This window comes from Clupea harengus, chromosome 4, assembly GCF_900700415.2.
Source record: "Clupea harengus chromosome 4, Ch_v2.0.2, whole genome shotgun sequence".
NCBI classification, from domain to species: Eukaryota; Metazoa; Chordata; class Actinopteri; order Clupeiformes; family Clupeidae; genus Clupea; species Clupea harengus.
The window spans coordinates 19,964,760-19,980,443 of NC_045155.1; the positions used below are offsets into that span (position 1 = coordinate 19,964,760).

Sequence of the window (15,684 nt, forward strand, 5' to 3'; positions counted from 1 at the left end):
AACACTGAATATGACCATCTACTGGTAGGTGTTACTAACATGAGCTATATTTTGTCTTGTGTTTGTCTTGTGTTTGGGGGATGGGATCAGTCTTGTGTACCTCACAAACATGTCTGTTTCAGTGTGTCACCAGCTTGACCTTAATCCTAATGGGAAAGCTGTCCCTCTGTCCCCAGACCCATTGTCCACACTGACTTTCAAAATATCTTTTAACATCAGACCCATTTTCCCCCCTTTTTTCAACTGACACCTCAGACCCCAAACGTCTATCCTGAATTCTCTAATAAGGCATACAGATTGTATAAAATAAATCATCCAGTAAGTTATACAAGCTGTAGCTTTTCAATGTTCTTGACGCTTTCCCAGTAAGAAAATGACTCCATTACTCCCTGTATCGTTTCTGGTCCTTCTTCCTGTGCAGCTGTCAGGGGTGGGGCCATCTGGAGGAGACGTGCATTCATAGGGATAGTATGCCTATTGCTTGTGTATTCTACTTTTGGCAGCTAGTTGTATTGACTTGACCTTCCTAAGAGCACCAAACTTTCCCGTGACTATAATGTAAATTGAGGGATCTCCTGTATGCAAAGTGTTTTAAACAGAGGTACATTTCTGTGGGAAGTACCTGTTATGGCAGTTTCAATTTGTGAGTGAAAGTGAAAGTCTGAATATATCTGGGTAGGAAGTGTGAATGATCTAGCATTCGCAATGAAGCCTTCCTTACTGGAAGTCCATTAATAAAAAAACACACCAAAGACCACCACAATTTTGTGACCACTCAATATGCTTTATATTAATATCAATTGTATGTACATGAATGTATAACATATTTATGTATAAACGTTGTATGCAGTAGAGAAAATGAAACAGAAAATTCCTTCACAGCAGCACATCCCCCCCCCCCCCCCCCCATGGATATCCCCTGACAAGTCTCCCCATGGCTGATACAAGTCTCATTAAAGCTGTTCAGTCAGGACATTCACATAAAGATGAATGACGTAATAAAATTCCTCCGGGACAACAATTGACCTTCACACAAATATGAGTCAGCGCACATTCTCCAGAGCTTATTTTATGCTGCATTCCAGACAAACTCAGAAGTTGTGATTTTCCAACCTCATGCTAGAAAAGGTAGAATGGAAAACCACTGAGTTCCTACTTGTAAACTCATTGCAAATCCATCTACCCCGACTTTAAAGTCAGAACTGGGAAATTTCGGAAATGTTTGACTTCCTTTGACACAGCGTTACTCTGGACCCTGTACTGACATGTCTGCAGCTTGTTAAGGTCTATCTGCACCTAATACAAAAATTGTGCGAGAGGTAAGACGGCGACTTGATAAGATAAGAAGAAACATATTCACAAACACTGGCAAGTCATCTGTAAACGCCCATGGATGGTACGCTTTGGGTTCCCCCTTCACCCTAGACGTGCCATTTTACATGCGGAGTTTCCCCCACGTGTATGAAGTACAAAGAGCTCCTTCCAGCTTTCATGAAGTTCATGTCCCTGCTCACATTATCAACAGTGCTTATAAAGTTGTTGAGTACATCCTTGATGTGATATGTGATTTCATTGTCTGGGTGATATGAAGTTGGCACAACGGCTGTTGAAATGGTGGCCTTTTTCAGCAGGAAAATGGGGGAAGCCCACCAGAGATTACCAGAAGGCCCTGACCGATACATTTGCAAGTCTGACATACAGTGCCAGTGGGTGTTTGCCGACATCAAAATAGAAACAGTGTGTGCGTGTGGTTTTTAGATTGCTGTCATCAGCCCTATCTCCAACCTCTAATTTGCCTTGTCTGTCTCTACAAATGACAATGCAACGCAACTAAAATAAGATTACTATGCCATGTCTCCGCGACAACGACACCTTTGACCTAGACAGGATAGGCTACCATACAACAGAATACTGAAAACCAGTTCACGATTTCTCAATTCATACCGAAATAAGACTATGTGTAAATGAACATAAAGAAATAAATAGACCAAGAGGTAACAATTCTGATATGACACAGGTTTAGTCTTGTGTTCATCTGTGTGTCCAGGCATCGGTGGGAAGACTACATCAGATGAAAAACACACATCACGGCGCAGGTTCAAACTGTGTGAGCCAAGTTCAGTGCCAGGTCCCTGGCAGCCTTCTCCCGAGGGCCAATTGGCAAGTGTGGCATGGTTCAACAACATCTGGCAGATGCTATCATTTGTTTTGTCCTTGGAGACCTCCCCAGAATCCTCCTCAGCCAGTGGACTCAGACAGGAGGCAGGAGTTTGTCCATGGAGTCCACGGTGGAGAGGGACTCAAAGCTGCCCTGCTCCTGCTGCGGCCTGCAGAAGCTGCACTCCTCCTGCTCCACGGTCATCAGGGTATGGGGCTCTGGGAAAGGAGGAAACACAAGAAGATGTCAGACTGCAATGAAGGACTCCAGGTGATATGTTGACTGACTTGACAGTACCTAGATGGAGAAAATCATTAGCTGCGGTAAAACGTAGCCACAGTGGGGGCACAGTGTATGTGAGCAAGTCATCAACAGCAGGCATACCTGGTGTTTTAGGCAGCTCTGTGATCGGCACCTTGGTGGATGTCTTATTTCTTTTAACAATAAGACGAAATATGGCAAAAATGCCTAAAATGAAGAATAAGCACAGCATAGCCAAGGAACTCCATACCAGTGGCATATTCTGATCATCTGCATCTGAGAAAGAAAAACAAAAAAGAAGACATCAAAATTCAGAACAGATGTGTTCCGTGAGATTTGATGTTAATGTATGTGGCTCTTTGTTACAGAAATGTTGACTTTTATGTGAAAACAGTCTAGTGCTGTAATTGCCCCGTGGTGATATGGGAAGTGATGGTGTGTGCCGCCACTGTAGCTAGTTTCCCCTAATGAGAAGGGAAGAAATGCGGGGAATCTTCATTTACCTATTGGGTGTAAGGTCGTCGAACGTTTTCGTATCTGAGGTACTGTAATTTGGTTGATCTCGTTGGAAATATCACACTTGTTGTCGGAGAAGGCGGTGCCTTCAGTCACAATGACCTGCCCTGAAGGACATCTAGGTGAAAAAGAGCAATGACAATTAAATGGTTGCCCCAGCAGCAAAACAAAAATATAAACTCATAAATGTTAGCTGTAACTGTACTGTACTTTGTCCACGAAACACATAGGTGATGAATCTGATCATTGAAAGTCCCCTTTGGACATTCCTTGCAGTGTCCTGCAAACATAAGTCAAACTTTCATCAAAACATTTATCACACATTTATCAAAACACTAACAGACAAAAAAACATATGTATCTTACACAAGTGGAAACATTCTGCGTTTATTCAAGCAATATGATCATTCAAATCCATAGGCTGAATAAATATGACGTCACGGAGATAAGAGGGAGCCTACCGTCGACTGGCTCTTGTCCTTTGCCGCATTCTCTCATACACATCAAGCAGTCGGGTTTAAAACAGCGGTACTCAGGCTTGCACCCACACACTGTGTCGGTGGTCCCGTGACAGGGCTTCAGCTCAATTTGTGGATCTGTGACAAAAAAAAAAGATTATGACTACTTTGTGAGCCAGTGATGATGTTAGATAAAGGTGATGGTATTTACAAATGACTCATGGGTTGGGTTCAAAGGTACTTATGCCTAAAGTAAATTGAATGCAGTGACGTACGTACCCACACATTGGTTGCATCTGTCGCAGGACCAAGCAGATTTGGTTTTGGTGTAGGTGCCATTCTTACATGGAGTGCAAAGTTTCTCTGGATCTATACCACATTTATCCACCCGACGGTTTCCTGCCATGGCAACAAACGCATACACCAAGCACGCGAACAACACACCATTCATATGAATTAAAACGGAATCAACTGTGGATATTGAACTGGTTTGTTTTTACTTGAACTTCAAAAAGGTAAAAGGCGAAAGGTAAAATGAAATTAATGCAGGTCTATTCCAATCCATCTCCATACAAAATTAGGAAATATCAAAAGACCCATTATCAGAACCGCATTACACCCAGTTGAAACTTTATGAAACTCTAAGAAAACCTTTTGGCTACATCATCTTCACATACAAGGGAATGGGCAATGCTCTCACTAATTCTGATTGAAAAACAACGAAAAAACAATAATTAACTATAAACTATAATAAAATCAATAATTAAAAAAACAATAAACAATAATTAACTATAATAAAATCTGTTTACCACAGTCTTGTTCCCTATAGCTTTCCACAATAGAGAATGGGTGTCACAGTATCATAATATTGTGAAGTGAAATTACCTGTGTGGCATTCCTTGCAACATACTTGGTCATTCTCAGCGGCGTCCCAATCAATACATCCAATTTCAACTCCACCAGTAAAAGCCAGAATGCTCCACATGAGCAAAGCAGTTAACAGCGTCCAGGATGGCATGTCTTGTCACTCGTTGAGGTGCGCTTCACTAGCCTATGATAAATCATATACAGAAGAGAAAACTGAAGTCGTCGCGCTCCACAAGTGGTCCGATTTTGGATTATGTCCGCGATGTAAGGTCATATAAAGTTTGGGCCATCTACCATGCTTTGACTTCATGTGGTAACATTTGCTCTAGCACTGAAATATTGTCTTACTTGCAGACAGCGAGTCGTATTTCGGTGTGAATTGTGTACCTGGCTTTTTAATAGTCGTAGAAAAGGGGGCGTGTCTAGTGTGCTAGTTTCATTATCGTAGTAGTCTAAACGTCGATTTGTCATGAGTGATTAAGAGACAATGTTTAATTGAGGTATGGGGAAATGGGGTAATTTCAACATTTGCCCTTTTGGCCTTCTGAAATCCAGCATCCAGGGAATTCCTGTGTGTAGGTAACGCACAAAAAACGAATTGGTACTTCCCGGATGGTTTTGGTTTTATTTCGAGGAAATGTGTCCATGCTGCTGTTTTAAACAATATTTTGAATTAAACAGATTTGTACAATGAGCTTAATTTTGGCTTGTTTTTGGATTGCCTTTTACGAAGTAATTATTACGGTTACTATAAGGAATTCCGTGGCGATACGATTGGCTTTATTGGTATGGATCCGCGCCCCGTTCTGATCAAGTGAATTGGTGGTCCAGTGATTAGTAATGTTGTCTTCACGGATTCGAGTTCCGTAATGTCCCATTTTTATTATTTATTTGATTATTTGATCCTGGTCAGTAACTTTAATCGATTTATGATGTCATAAAGTTACTGACAGGTGCCTTGACCTCCGCGTCGACTAACTGCACAAGGATTCAGCAAAGCGGTAGAGGCAACCTTTCTTTTGACCGTCTCCACTGACAAACATCATGTGCTACGGAACCATACAGAAAGATATCTACGGATTCAACCAAGAGTAACAATCAGGAGATAAGTCTGGTGTTTGGCTGAAGCAGAAGGGATGACTTGTAACCCTCAAATTACACAAAAAGGATGACATATTACTCAGCAGTCTGGTGAAATATGACTAACTCTTTTTTTCCCTCCTGATCATTTAGAGAGAACCGCTGGTCACAATGGTCACAGGATTAAGTAGTGCCCTGCGTAGGATTTTCCCTAATAATATCAAAAATGGAGAAATAGATAATACTGCTATCCAGCAGTGTTGTGGTTGCCAGCGATGGTTTTCTCCTGGCTTTCAGTTCTCACCTTAATGTACTGTGCTCATTTCCTCCGAGTGGCCACCTTCCAATAGTGCTTGCTAGTCCACTCTGGATGTATTGTGTCTTTACAAGTATTCTTAAGTTACAATAACAAACAAGGATTTGTTTGGCTGAACTCTTGCTTTAATTCATCTTAACTGACTGCCAGCCTCATACTGGCTTTGATATGTGTTTGAGCCTGATTCTACTGTTCTGAATGGGGGCACTCGAATTGTAAGAAAATAGGCACTTCTCTGGCCATGCTTTGAAATGTTTTTCTCTCTGCAAATATACACCTGTATGAAAGGAAAGCCTCTTTCCTCTTTTCACCCACGGGTGTTCAAGCATTCATTCTACTAAGTGACGGTTTACCTTCTACAGTTCATTCCCTGTGTTTACAGTCCACAGGCCAAAGTTGACCCATATATTTAGGATATGACATGAAATGTTCTCTTAGTGTAGCATCATGCCGTCATGCCCCAGTGACACCTCCTCCCTATAAACTCGCCCACAGTGACATTTTTACTCAGCGTAGAAGACGTCAGTCACAGTGTCACCTACACGCTGTCAACGCCCACTGCACTCTTCTAACCGCTCTCAGGCTGACACACTGCTCTCTCTATATATCTCTCTGAGTGGGCGGAAGAATCGCACATGAATAAAAAAAATATGTGCAGGTTAGATATATTTACACTCCCACACACTCGGGTATGATTACCACCCCTAGTTGAGCTTGATGGAACCGCATATTGATTTTCTCCTGTTCTGATTGGTTGTTGCATGGTGGTTCTTGTGTGATCATAGAAATGCTCATATGGGGGACTGATAGAACCGAAAATATTGCTATTCTACTGTAGGAGACATAAACTAAGTGTAGCATTCTTTTGTATCTGTAACTCATACCCTTGGATGTGTACTCTGTCAGTCTCACTGACCCCCCCCCCCCCCCCCCCCCCCCCTAGATACCCTCCTTCACCCTTTGTCCTCTGTTACCACCCCCCATAGGTGGACCCCTCCATCTCACTGTCTCCCCTTCCTGCCATCACCTGTAGGGTGTGGTCTCCCCTCCCCATCTGTATTCTACCTGACTGAATGGTTTAAATGCCAACATAGTCTACAATCAGTTAGGCCATTCTCTGAGCACCAGCTGAGAGGGGGTCTCCACGCTGAAATAATCTCCAGAAATCATAACTGTGTCCTCCGGTCCGTTCTTCAACTTTGGTGGGCTCCTTTAGATTCTATCAAGCTGATGGTGGTTGTTGGTGATCTTTTTCTGCATTTCACAGTGAGCACACATTGTCTCTCCTCCTGTTTAGTGAGTCCTTTGGCTCAAAACCATCCATTGCAAAATGTGAAAAGGAATTCCAATGAGCAGTGACATAGTTGCTCTAGTACAGCTGTTTTGCAAGGGGCGCTGCTGCTTCCACTAAGAGTGGATTGTAGGATGATAACGAGAAGTCCTTATCCTTAAAGCTGTGTTTTTGGGAAACATGTTTTCATTACTGGGAAGTGTTGCTGGGAAGAATACAGATAGATTTATTGCCTTCATGAATTTTCCTGGTGGCCATTATGGCGAATCCATTGGATTTTATGTTTAGACAAGTGGCGTTGGCAAACCAGGGTTCTGTTCAGAATTAATTTGATAGTTTTTCGATAAGCTCATCATTTCGTTGAAATGTCATGAACTACAACGGGAACAAGCCCACTGTCACCACTTCCTCCTAGATAGACTTAATGCCCTTTATATGCACTTTAGTAGCCCTCATTCAGGACGGCCCACTAGCACTAGCAATGTCGCCATGGAGCCCAGGGCCGAGCGTTGTCATGGTGACATGCGCACAGGTCCTCAGACATATATGTATATCTATATATGTCTATGCTCAGGTCCCTGCGGCAGGCCAAGCCCCATGAGAAAGCAGGGCTGGACGTAGTGTGACGTGGAGTTGTGAAAGCCTGTGCTGCTGAGCTGACAGATGTGTATCTAGACATCTCAGACACCTCGCTGGCTCAGGCTTGGGTCCCACGCCACTTTAAACACTCAGCCACCGCACCAGTTCCAAGGAAGCCACAAACAACTTGCACGAACGACATCTGTCCGGTGGTGTTTACATCAGTTGCATCAGGCTCATACCTTGCATCATCAGTTGCATCATACCTGTGAACACCGATCCCCTTTAGTTTGCTCTTTCTGGATTATAGTTTAGCTTTAAACACTGTTCAGCCCACTAAGTTAGTAGCAAAACTGCCACATCTAGGGGCTGGGAAATATGGCATCAGCAGCTCTGGAACCCCTCATGACTGCTGCCTCAGCCCTTGACTCTTTTCCCTCATGACTGCTTGTCCACCCACAGACTCAGTTACTTATTACGGGAAACAATGAATGGCACCACAGGCAGCTGATGGATGAGACACTTGCATGTGGGAAGGGAAACTGTCTTGTCCTCAATAAGGACCAAGGAGCCCATCCATCCAGTATTTCAGGAAGAAAGCTGCCCCTCTGCAACCTCTGTGGATTAAAGGTACTGAGGTTGAATGTGTCAACAGCTTCAGTTTTCTGGGCCTGCACGTCACAAACAACCTGAGCTGGTCAGAAAACACCGCGGCCAGTCAAGAAGGGACAGCAGCGGCTCTATTTCATGAAGTCACTGAAGAAAGAATCAAGTCGAATCGAGTTGGTCTGATTTCAATGGATGTGTGAGAAGGTGAAATTCCCTCCCCTTCTCACTGTGACTCATGAGGAGTTTGGCCCTGGTGTGGGGTGGACTCCCCCACCACAATGGTTGTGTCCGGGCTTCCCCCACAACAATGGATGAGTCCAAGGACAATTGATTGGACTAATTTAGCCAAGTGGCCAGCGTATTTAAAGGGTGCCTGATGAGAGGACTGGGAGAGAGACTTTGCCAAGAGAGGCATTTGACAGCACGCCGACAGAACTTTGGGGAGAAACAGGTGTACTGCTTTCCCTGTTTACCGGTGTGAGGTGAAACAGTACGTGTCTAGATGTGTGGACACTGTTAGCTTTGTTTTGTTCCCTTGTTTTGTATGCCTTGTCGTGTGTGCCTTGTCTGTGTGCCTTGTCTCTGTACCGTGTTTGTGTGCCTTGTGTTTTGTTTAGTGTATGTAGGTATTTTGTTTCTACGGCCAGTTGATGTACTTAGTCACTCTGCCTAGGTTTGGGGCCTGGCTTGGGTCGAACAGGTGCCTATGGTTGGGCACATGTCTCGGGCTGCTAGAGCCCTTGTGTGTGTGTGTGTGTGTTTATATATATATATATATATATATAAATCATTTTTTTATAAGAAAGCTACCATCTCCTGTGCTGTTTTTGTCCCGACATCTTCACCAAGTCCAGTCGCCACATCCCAATAACGTGGGGTGACCGGTCGGTCCCTCAGAGGTTGGGGATTCTATCCCACTGAGACCTGAGCAATGCAGCAGAGGCTGGCTACTCTAATATTTCTTATATATGAAAAGAAATGACGGTACATTTAATATAGGAAAGAAAAACAAACATTGTGTAGTGTGGATGTAAAACAAATATGGTTGCTGCTCCTCATGATTAACTTGACATGTAATGTTGTGTAATGTAATTAAACTCTCTGTTACAGAAAACCCATCACTGAATTCAGCACCTCTGAAATTGTGCTTTAGAAAAAGATTACAAGCAATGCCCCCTACTGTGAAGTTCTCATAATTGGTTCAGTTCCCAAACTAATTCTAAATGAACACATCTGGGTTGACCAAAACCAACAGAGTAATAAGTCTAATTCTAAATGAACACATCTCCACACTGTACCCACTGTAGCATATATATTTATATTTATATATTTATCCCTGCACTTCTCGCACTCTCCACTTCTTCTTTGCACTACTGTTGTGCAACAATTCACAGCTACTGTATATAGCCATTCCGCCTTGTACATACTTTCTTAAACTCCTTAGTCCATTGCACTGTTGCACTGTTTGTTTGTTTGTATTGTATTGTGTTGTATATTTTGTGTAAGCACACTGAGAGAGTCACTTTACCAAGTCAAATTCCTTGTTTGTGCAAACTTACTTGGCCAATAAAACCTGATTCTGATTCTGATTCTGATCTGTGTTGACCAAAACAAACAGAGTAATTTGTCTTTCACACAAAAGAAATCGATGTAGTGTGATTTACTCCATTTCTGACACAATGAGTCATCAGCCACTGAGGGGATTTATGTTTACAACTGGGACGGGGTGACTACAGATCATGAGAAGTTTCCCAGACGCTTCAGAGGACTCGTGGTGTACCCTCGCTTCTAGAAGCTTCACACCTCAGTAGCCTGTGTGCTGTGGCAGGGTGATGTGAATCCCCACTACCCAATGGCAGAGCGCAGAACTGTTCTTTCTTTTGGCCTGTCACCGTTGGCCTGGTCGGGTCTGGTCAACTTTGGTTTCTGTTTAGTATTTTAGCATCAGTACACACTGTAAAATATATATAAAAACAACAAATTATCTTTTTTTTTTATTTACCTCTCTGACAGGTAAGATTAAAAAAAGATTAAAGAAAAATTTTCACACAACAAAACATCCAGACCCAATTGTATTACATATATTTTATTCCTCATATATATAATATATAATTCTATGTACAATTTGTCATGTTTTTCCTTTTTTTAAACAAAGCCAAAAAAAAAGAAGCTTCCATCGCAGTGTTTTATACTCAAGGGCCAAAGTCTTTAAAAGTGCTCAAATCAGAAGAATGCTGCAATTCTTTCCCATTGGGCCTTGGGTGACAAATACAGGCAAAAATACAAGAGAACATTACATCTGCAGACCAAGTGTGCTCAAAGACGACATGTCAGTTTCACCAACGTATACTCCACAACAACAGATATTCCCCAATCTACACCAACCAGGGGTCATCTCACTCTCCCCACCTTATGCCTTTAAGAACATTAGACATCTAGGTATTCATTTCAACTCCAATGTTTGACCATTTAGGTATAGTATATGCAAGTGGTGGATTTTTGTTTGTATTGATGTTAATGGGTTATGCATCACCTTGGACTGTGCATTATTGTTTTTAATATGTTACTGATGATGTTTTATGGCAAAAGACTTTTAAAGTCAGTGTTGAGGAGGAAAGTCACAGGTATGAAACGAGTGTCAGAACTGATTTCATCTTCTACAAAAATACATTCCACAAAGCACTGGCGGACCAGTGGCCGCCACAACCTGGGCACTGACACGAACAGCAAACTGCAAGGTCTGATTGTCTGATTGTCACTGGGACAAGGTATGACACAGTCAATTCAACATCACATAAATAGCAAAACAAACAAACAAACAAAAACAAAACAAAAAAAAAAACATAAAAAAAAGAACATTAATCCAGTGCATGGATTTTTGGAGAATCTTCACTCCGGTTTTTAAATCACTTACGATTAAGAAAAATAGTTTGACTTGAGCTTGAGCTCCACCTGTCATGCAATTAAGCAGCCTTGTCCACCCCCAGAGCCGAGTGTGTCCGTGTGGCCACTGACTGAGTGGACCACTGGCAGGCTCCTTTGAGATGTACAAAAATCATGCCCGCTATTTCAAAAGGTAGCTCAAGTTCGCCATACAAAAAGAAAAGCACAACCCAGGCTGGGGTGGGATAACCTATTGCTGGAATACACAAACACGTTCAGCTGACCTCCACAGCATTCCCCTTCTAGGCCTCCTCCGGGGTCTAGGGATTGAAGTCCAGACCCTGAGACATGGAGACCGCTCACAGTCTGTCCTGGAAAAGGATGACTGGGTTGGCAAACAACAACACCCACTTTGGCGAACTCAGAACCCAGCCAGGTGTGACTTCTTTATACCTGCGTGTTGTACTTGGTTTTGTTACTATGCGGTAAAAACACTGTTGCCGTGCAACGGCTTAGTGTGCTTTGTTGACATGACACATAATTGCAGAGCATGGAAACAAGCTGATGAAATCGGGTGGTACATTCGGAGTCCTGGCCTATGCTGAAGAAAGGGGTGTGTCTGTGTATCTGTGTGTGTGTGTATGTATAATGTTTGTGTGTGTGTGTGTGTGGGCTGGGGACTGGTTGTGCTGTGTGTCTGAAGCGTTACCTTGTGCTCGGCTCATTTAGGATTTCTTTCTTTTCTTTTAGTTTTTTTAAGAAAGGCACTGTCCCCCGTTACATGATGTCAACGAAGAACTCGCACGGGTTCCCCATGGCGTGCTGGAAGGACTGGCGGCTGGCGGTGAGTTCCGGCGGCACGTCGGACAGCTCGCGCACCGGGGGGGCCCCGGGGGGGCTGTTACTTGCCGATGCGGTAGCCTTGGGCGCGTAGCGGGCCAGGCAGTAGGGGGGCGGCAGGCCGGGGGGGCCGTACGAGGATGCGTGGCTCCGCTCGCTGTGGGCACAGGAGGCCTGGTGGTGGTGGTAGTGGTGATGGTGGTGATTGGGCAGGCCGCCGGTGGCAGCGGGGGCAGAGGGGGCGTGGCTGTAGGAGAAAGCGTAGCTGTGCTGCGATTGGACGTGGCTCCGGTGGGACTGGGAGTGGGCGTGGCTGCTGTGGTGGCTCAGCTGGCTGGCTGCGCGGTTGCTCCGCCTGGCGCCCCACGTGCCCTGCTCTGACTCACTGCCTCCGCCACCCCCGCCGCCGCCCCCCCCGCATGCCAGCTTGGGCTCCTTGTCCCGCGGAGAAGGTCGTCGTCCGGTCCCAGCGCTGGGGTTGGAGCCACTGCTTCTGCTACCTGAGAAAGACGAGGCAGAGACCCCCTTTAAAGCTTCACCAAAACACCGCTTTCAAGCGCCTCTAAATCAACTTGTTTTGAGGTTCGGAGAAAAAAAGAAACACCAAAAGAGCAAAAAAAGAGGAAACCTTCCATCCTTTCACAACTCCAGGTTAATCTCTCTTTTGTAACCTAGATGACATTGGGAAACTGATACTGATGATATAATTTGGCATGCTTTATTCATTCTGCAGACTGTCTGTCTTTTGAGCACATGGAGGCCATTGCAACACTTGGGAGGCCCCAGGCAGCACTTCCCATATGTGAGTGAACTACTTCCTGATTTGAGAGGGCCTCTCAATGTACACAAGATCGGATGAGCCACAACACCAGACATGCCCAGAGAATAAATGGAGGATCATGTAATCAGGAAGAATCAAGAAGAGGGGGGTCACGTCAAAACAAACCACTTTTGTACAGGATACAGAGCGAGGGAGAAAGAGAGAGAGAGAGAGAGAGAAGGATGAGAGATGAGAGAAAGAAAAAAAAATGGGGAAGTGGAGATCAGTATGACTGTCTGGCTTACCGGATCCCCCCCGAGTCCTGAGATTACCTCTTCCTTCAGTCTACAGAGGCCCAGCAGAAACAACAGAAGGAACAACAAGAGTTACACCACACTGCGCAGGTCCCCCCCCCCACCCCACCCATCACACACAACCACACCCTAACCCCACCAGCCATTCACCCCGCTCAAGGAGAAGAGGGGCAACCAACCGTGATCAGAGCTCAGTCTGCAGCCCACTCAAAGTTAATACTACGCAGGCGATCAAGCCATCCACACTCGCACACAAACCAACACCGAGAGACCAGTGATCGCTCCAGCTCAGTCACACGATGGTCTAATTGATGCACATTCACAGACACGACCGCTACACGCTCACACGTGCTCTCAGATGCATGTTGGGAAGACAAATGGCCTTAAAATAACAACAACCACAGGAACAAAAAATAGTTTGCTTGCAAAATGCAAAAAGTGGCAGCAACTCAAAATGGGAACTGCGGAATGAACCACCAAGACAGGGCATACCACATGAAATGTCCAACCGAATACAGCGACAAAGGGGAGGTTCTGAAAGGAAATGGATGCAAAACAAAACAAAACAATACAAGGTAAGAGGAAGAGTCTGGACCAGCACGGGGTGCACCTTCTTCACCCACATGTGCACCTTCACGTGCAGGCCAGAGGCCTTGCTCTGAATCTCCCACTAAATGCTGCAAAACCCCCAGCCACCTGCATGCCTCAGAAGCCTGAGGGCTCGTGGTGAACTGCTAGCAGACATATTCTTAAAAACTGATAATAGTCCTCCTTATACTGGAAAGTAAAAATGAAATCAATCCTATCTTTGCAGCAAATATGATATGATCTGAGATGACATCAACTCTCCTCGTTTCAAAGTAAAAAAAAGTGCCACACTCTTCCAAGAAACAGCCACACAGGAAATATAAGTTTAGCTTGACACATAACTTAACTTTCATCTTGACAAAGTGTTGGATTTAATCTCCAAGAGCACTAAAAGGGCTGGGGCGCATGTACAGACAGACACCTTTCCAAATAGAGATGTATAAGAGTTATCTCCTGTGTTGGCTCAATCAACACCTCAGGGTGTCAGTGGTCAAAACCTGAGAGAGAGAGAGAGAAAGAGAGTGTGAGAGAAAGAATGAGAGAGAAAGAGAAAGACAGTGTGTGTGTGAGAGAAAGTGTGTGTGAGAGAGAGAAAGAGTGTGAGAGAGAATGAGAGAGAGAGAGAATGAGAGAGAGAGCGAAAGAGAAAGAGTGAGAGAGAGCATGAGAGATCCCTGTGTTATGCCAACTTACCTTCGCTTTGCTGGCTGCCTGCGCTGCCACTGTGAAAGCTGTGGCATGGGTCAGAGTAGCCAGGCGGGAAGGTGGGTGGGGCTGTGGGGTAAGGCGGGTAAGGGTACGGCTGCCCACCTAGGGGCCACGGGTTGGTGGCGGGAGGGGGAAGAGGGGCCAGGGTGTCCTGCTCTGAACCCCCAGCACTGGAGCCTTCGTTCAGGTTAAGAGAGGCCAGGTCTGTACGAAGATCAGAGAGAGAGAGAGAGAGAGAGAGAGAGAGAGAGAGAGAGAGAGAGAGAGAGAATGTGGTTACCAGAAAGACGAAGAGGCTATCTCAGAGACAGTGCTGGGTGGAGCAGGTTGTAGGGGAGGAGGAGGGTGGTGTACTTTGGCACAGGTCTCCGAAGGTGTAGTAACACTGCTCAGAGAAGGTGATCTTGTTGACCGTGTGCCTCAGGTAGCCGTGCTTCAGGAGGCTGCTGGCGTACTTCCGCGCGTCCCGCCGGTCCTTGAAGCCGTCCACCCGTGTGTAGAGCCAGTCCACCACATCAGCACCTGAGAGAGAGAGAGAGAGAGAGAGAGACAGATAGAGAGAGAGAGGGAGAGAGGGAGAGAGGAAGCAGGCATCTGTGTTCACATAGAAATGGGAATAAAGGGACTACTAGGATACGGGCGCTTCAGTTATATTCATATGAATTTTGTTTTGTGAATAATAGTGAATTGGACTGTCACTACTTAGACATTTAATTTACTGATCAGTGCATTTAAGTCCAAAACCTTCATGGGTTTTTATATACAGACGTGGACAAAATTGTTGGTACCCTTCCGTTAAAGGAAGAAAAAGCCACAATGGTCACTGAAATAACTTAAAACTGACAAAAGTAAAAAAATAAATAAAAATGTACTGAAAATGAACTAATGAAAATCTTTTGAATTAAACTGGCCTGGACAAAAATTATGGTACCCCTAGAAAATATTGAAAATAATTTGACCATAGGGACATGTTAAACTAAGGTGTGTCCTCTGATTAGCATTACAGGTGTCTTCAAACTTGTAATCAGTAAGTCTGCCTATTTAAAGGTTGAAAAGTAGTCACTGTGGTGTTTGGTATCATGGTGTGTACCAAACATGGACCACAGAAAGGACAGAGGTGTCTCAGGAGATTAGAAAGAAAATTATAGACAAGCATGTTAAAGGTAAAGGCTATAAGACCATCCCCATTAGAGGTGAACTCCAAGGTCAAGGTACATCAGTGTCAGATCGCACCATCAGTCGCTGTTTGAGCCAAAGTCGACCGAGGAGGACACCACTGTTGAAAGCAAATCATATAAAAGCTAGACTGGAATTTTCCAAAATGCATATTGACAAGCCACAGGGCTTTTGGGAGAATGTCCTTTGGACAGATGAGACAAAACTGGAGCTTGTCAGTTTCAAGTTATTTCAGTGACCATTGTGGGTTTTTGTTTCTTTAACAGAAGGGTACCAACAAT

General features: G+C 44.5%; 2 protein-coding genes across 5 annotated transcripts in view; both read right to left on the reverse strand.

Moving 5' to 3' along the window:
* Positions 1-2,001: 2,001 nt before the first annotated feature.
* On the reverse strand, positions 2,002-4,760 carry tnfrsf9a (tumor necrosis factor receptor superfamily, member 9a). Its single transcript, XM_031566632.2, has 7 exons — positions 4,278-4,760; positions 3,672-3,791; positions 3,396-3,530; positions 3,146-3,215; positions 2,923-3,053; positions 2,543-2,695; positions 2,002-2,376 (listed from the first exon to the last, which is right to left on the reverse strand). Exons 1-7 carry the CDS (start codon positions 4,408-4,410, stop codon positions 2,252-2,254), a joined length of 867 nt encoding a protein of 288 aa, XP_031422492.1. The 5' UTR covers positions 4,411-4,760; the 3' UTR covers positions 2,002-2,251.
* Positions 4,761-10,204: 5,444 nt separating this feature from the next.
* Positions 10,205-15,684, reverse strand: part of dvl1a (dishevelled segment polarity protein 1a) — a 31,765-nt gene continuing 26,285 nt past the window's right edge. The window contains exons 13-16 of one of the 4 annotated variants that reach the window (XR_006152384.1): positions 14,582-14,749; positions 14,213-14,431; positions 12,923-14,016; positions 12,299-12,357 (exon numbers count right to left, since the gene is read on the reverse strand). Coding sequence is in view for 3 of the 4 variants with exons in the window: in XM_012820795.3 (XP_012676249.1) it covers positions 11,795-12,357; positions 14,213-14,431; positions 14,582-14,749 (950 nt within the window). In the remaining variant the exon portion in view is untranslated. Of the gene's footprint in view, positions 12,358-12,397; positions 14,017-14,212; positions 14,432-14,581; positions 14,750-15,684 lie in introns of those variants that run through there. The other 3 variants (XM_012820795.3, XM_031566633.2, XM_031566635.2) reach the window with 3 other exon arrangements.

Bases quoted from the DNA above. Each gene is read 5' to 3' on its own strand.
- tnfrsf9a (XM_031566632.2), bottom strand. From the start codon at position 4,410: ATGCCATCCTGGACGCTGTTAACTGCTTTGCTCATGTGGAGCATTCTG. The intron at 3,531-3,671 runs GTACGTACGTCA...TTTTTGTCACAG, and splicing joins CAGATGCAACCAATGTGTGG to ATCCACAAATTGAGCTGAAG. The intron at 3,054-3,145 runs GTACAGTACAGT...TTTTTCACCTAG, and splicing joins CTATGTGTTTCGTGGACAAA to ATGTCCTTCAGGGCAGGTCA.